The 4,809-nt window shown below is 27.5% G+C and overlaps 1 protein-coding gene across 9 annotated transcripts in view; it reads right to left on the reverse strand.

Annotated features, from left to right (window-relative positions):
• LOC117168304 (piezo-type mechanosensitive ion channel component) overlaps nt 1-4,809 on the reverse strand; it is a 230,011-nt gene that overhangs the window by 44,672 nt on the left and 180,530 nt on the right. For 5 of the 9 annotated variants that reach the window (XM_033353858.1, XM_033353856.1, XM_033353854.1 and 2 more), the window contains one exon: nt 720-800. The exons of the other annotated variants lie outside the window; for them this stretch is intronic. In XM_033353858.1, coding sequence (XP_033209749.1) covers nt 720-800 — 81 coding nt within the window. The remainder of the gene's footprint in view (nt 1-719; nt 801-4,809) is intronic. 9 annotated transcript variants of the gene reach the window in all.

The raw sequence follows: 4,809 nt of genomic DNA on the forward strand, positions 1-4,809 counted from the left end.
GTTTCTTTGATTCATGAGGATTCAAAAAAGGTTTTGATAAAACTGATTTTAATTTACATTTTTTATTCCATTAATATAAGAATTAGTACTGTATATCGATACCACGTTACACAGGGAAGAAGATATGTTAGCTTGAATAGATTTTATCATTTAAATTTAGATAATTCAGACTAAATGCTGACAGCTCTTGCTTTTTAAAATATTTTCGATTCTAAAGATTGCAGTTAACATATCTTCGAAACACTGTAAGAAATTAGCGAAAGCACGATCAAAGCTCATTTAAGGAGCCGTAGACTTAAACCTGAAATTACAGTCAAACTCGGATATAACGCACCCGGATATATGCCTTCTGAGAATAGACGCCCCGCCGCAGGTAGGAGTAAAAGGGGCTGCGGTGTGTTCGGACAGGCGTGAACGAAGAAAAGCGTTTTCATCCGGAGCGTCGCTATTTCGAGTTTGTTCCCCACCACCGCCAGCCCAACAAAACCGGCACAGTCTCCGAGTTTCACTGTATATCGAAAATCGCTATGGTCCGAAAGACCATTTATCGACTTGTTTCAGGAATAAATGACAATAGTTGTTATAAAAAGTGGTTAAGTAGGCATGGTTTGGAATTCGTGAAAAAAAGAGTTGGTGGTCGCATGCGTGGGAAGGCGTGCAACAAATTTTAAAAGCAAATTTAGAAATCGATCGACATTTCTGGAATTCGATTTTAGTACCTAGAGGAGGACATGTCCAATCCTCGCTCCAAACTCGGCGCCAAGATTCGGATGTGCGGTACTGTCAGCGAACTCTCCTTCCTGATACAGACAACACCACTCTCTTTCTACGTTTCTAATTTCGAATAATTTTCAAAAAAATAACTACTGAGAAGAGGCCGTTTCAATATTCATGTCATCTCAAGGTAGAAGTGAAGCAAATCTAATTGCAAGGTGCAAGGTTGCGTATAGGACATCCGGACTGAGGATGGTAATATAATACGCCTGTTTTGAAAAAGTAGCCTTTTGATGAATTGGTGATGTTAAGAAGATACTTTATTCTCAACAAATGATCTCTTGATCAGGAAACATAAATCCAAAGTCAAAAATAAGTCCTTGGTAAAATTAAAGAAGCCAATTTGTCCCGCTTGAAAGAAAGCATACTCTGAAATTCTCGGCTCGAAAGTAGAACCGAACGAGTGCTCGAGCAGTAGCCAGGGGTGGGGGGTTGACGCGCAGAAAACGCGACGAAATACCGTTCTCTCTTTCGTTGCGTTTTCTGCGCCTCATCCCCACTTTTGAGTACTGCTCGAGCGCTCGTTCGGTTCTGGTTTCCGAGTCTTCAAATGTCCCATTTTGAGTTAGTTCTGTGGTAGTTAGTATTCTAAATTTGGCTACTCTGAAAGCTAGTATGCTCTATCAATAAAACAGGAAGGACGCATTGAAAATTGTTTAACCAACTTAATTTTTTTAACGTATATTTTGTTAAACATTTTTAAACGAGTCTTTCGTTGTTTTATTGATATATTGCACTAATAATTTTATAATTTGTACTTTTTTTGAGGATGATACGTATAACATCAATCAATCCTATTAAGCAAAAAAACCCACTTTTTCAAAAGAGGCGCGTTATACACAGAAAAACAGTAAATATAATTCAAAAAATTTCTAAATTAAAAATCATACATTCTAGAATTTGAAAAATTAAATACAAGGTATTAAGCACATGACATTATTTTTCAGACAAAATTTGCCTAATGCGTCTGTGTGCAGTACAATAATGAGACAATAATACTCCTAGGAGTATAGTGCCAGGTACTACCCGCTAGGTTGCGCTAAATGTTCTAGTAAAAGTTCCGCGAAAATTCTAAATGGATCAATGAAAATCTTTTTTTTTTTTAATACGAGTTAATAATAAAAGTTTATAGTTTATTTATACGATATGGTAAAAATGTGAGTCAATCAGTTCGAAAAGAATAAATTTAATTTAATAATTTAATTTCGGGTCAAAAATTCAACTGTTTTCTGGACAATTTAACTTTTGGCTTGAAAGTTCCACAATCAGGTTGCAATCTTTTTATTAAAAATTTTATTCTTTTTCGGTTAGAAATTCAATTCATAGGTTGAGACTTTAAATGCTTGGTTAAAAATTTATTTTATGGGTTAAAAAATTTTCCCTTCTCTTAAAAATTAGACCATTTAAAAAAAATGTTTTTTCTCCTAAATTGATTATTATTATTGATATATTTTACGATTTGTTGAAATCTTTGTTTTGTTATGTTAAATTAAATTTTTTTCGTTGAGAATTATTATTTTTGGATGAAAAAACAACTTGCTTGAAAGATGAATTAGTTTTTTAAACATGAAGTTTTTTGTTTAAAATTGATCTCCTTGGTTAAAAGTTGATATTTTTATTCAAGAATTCATTTCTTTAGTTGCAAATAGAACTATTTTGTTAAAAATTCGTTGTTTTATTTTAAATTAATTTTTTCACCTGGAAACATAACTATACCATTTTTGGTTGATAGTTGATATTTTTTAGTTAAAAGTGCATTTTATTCATTAAACATTCAATTTTTTTAATTATAAAGTAAATTTTTCCACTAAAAATTTCATTATTTTCTTAAAAATTATTTTTTTTTCGAGCGGAAAATTAATTTTTTTTTTTAACTAAAAATTTAACTACTTTATTTTTGGTTGAAAATTGTTCCTTTTTATTAAAAAATTTAACCGATATGTTGAAGTCCTTTTTGGTTGAATTAAATTTTTTGATTGGGAATTAATCTTCTTGATTGAAAATGAACTAGTTGGTTTAAAGATGAAATACTTTGTTAAAAAATAAGTCACTATTTTGGCAATTTTTTTTAATTACTCAACTAAAAATTTAAACATTCTATTTTGGGTTGGTAATTTTTATTATATTTTTTTGTTTTGTTAAAAATTCATTTTTTTAGTTGCAGATTAAACTATTTTTTTGAAAATTTATTTTTTTTTCTTGTTAAAAATTGATCTTTTTAACTTGAAATGTAACCATACCATTTTTGGTTGAGAATTTATCTGTTTTAGTTGAAAACAGATGTATGTAGTTAAACATTGATTTTTTTGTTAAAAAGTTTATTTTTTTCGGTGGCAAATTAATTTCTTTAACTAAAAACTTGAATACTTTATTTTTGGTTAAAAACTGATTATTTTTATTTAAAAATTTAACTGATTTGTTAAAAATTCGTACTTGTTGGTTGAATTCAATTTTTGTCATTGTGAATTAATCTTTTTGGTTATAAATACAACTAATTAGTTGAAAGATGAACTATTTTCTTAAAAATAAGGTTTTTTGTTTAAACTCATTTCTTTAATTTCATATTGAAGAATATTGTTAAAAATGGCTTCTTTCATGTCAAAAATTGATCTTTTTAATTGGGAATTTAACTATTATTTTTTTAATTGATAATTTTTCTTTTTTAGTTGAAAATGTATTTAGTTACTTGAAAATTGATTTATTTATGTGAAAATAGTTTTTTTTTGAAAATTAAATTTTTTAAAGTAAAAATAAAACTATTCTATTTTCCGTTAAAAATGTATTCTTTATAGTTAAAAATTCATTTTTATCCTTAAAAGTAAACCTGTTTTGTTGAACATTCTTTTTTTTTAAAGGAATATTTTTTTTCTGGTAAAAATGTATTATTTAGTTAAAAATTCCTGTTTTTTAGGTGAAAATTAAAGGTTTTTACTTAGAATTAAACTATTCCATTTCTAGTTAAAATTTACATTTTTAGCTGAAAACTTGTCTTATTATGTAGTAAAAAATTAATTTTCTGGTTTAAAAATTCATCTTTTTGGTTGAAAATTTAATTTCATTTTGAAACTTCGTTTTCTTTTGTTGTCTAGAAATTTAACACTTCTACTGTTGATCGGGAATATGTTTTTGTTGTAAAAATTGATTTTATTTGTTGAAAATTTAACCTTCTTGCTACAATTTTTTTTTTCTTCGGCTGGAATCTTTTTTTGTTCGGTCAAATAAAAATCTAACTATTATATTTTTGTTGAAATTATATATTTTTTTAGTACCAAATTCATTTATATAGTTGAAACGTTAACTATTTTATTGAAAATTCGTTTTTTTTTGTTAAAAATTAATTTTCTTTAAAGATAAAAATTTAAATATTCCATTTTTATTTAAATCTATATATTTTTTTTAGTTCAAAATTTATTTCTATAGTTGAAAGTTCAGCTATTTTTTGAAAATTAATTTTTTGTGTGCTCGCCTCCGACTCGTGTTGAAAACATTCCGCTCACCACAGAAATGGAAAGATCTCTCCTTAGTCGTATGTATGATACCATTTTTTTATACAATATTTAATGCAGTAGACGATATTTATTACCAGCTTTAATGTTTATTTATTATTTTGACTTTTACTGTAATTTTTTATTGCAATTTTTGTAATTTTGTCAAAGTTTCCATAGAAAAATGATATTAAACGCGACAATAAACAATAAAATTCGCAAACGATAATAAATCTTCCCTACTTTATTAAACATTTTTAGAAAAAATTTCTTATTGAATTTAAAAAGTTTTCTGTTAAATTTGAAAACATCATTAATAAAATCAGGCATTGAAGTTTCAAATATTAATCAATTTTACCCGAAAAATAATGTCATGAATCGACTTTTTTTTTAAATGGCGCGATAATTTTTTTCTTGTTCTTGACTTCAAGATGTCTAGTTGCAAAATCCCACAAACAAGGACCTTACAATAAAATGCGTTGCTTCCTTATACGACCTTTTATCAGTACATAGTAAAATATAGTAGAGTACGCTTTTTTCCGATTTTCTT

Source organism: Belonocnema kinseyi, chromosome 2 (genome assembly GCF_010883055.1).
Source record: "Belonocnema kinseyi isolate 2016_QV_RU_SX_M_011 chromosome 2, B_treatae_v1, whole genome shotgun sequence".
Lineage (NCBI taxonomy): Eukaryota > Metazoa > Arthropoda > Insecta > Hymenoptera > Cynipidae > Belonocnema > Belonocnema kinseyi.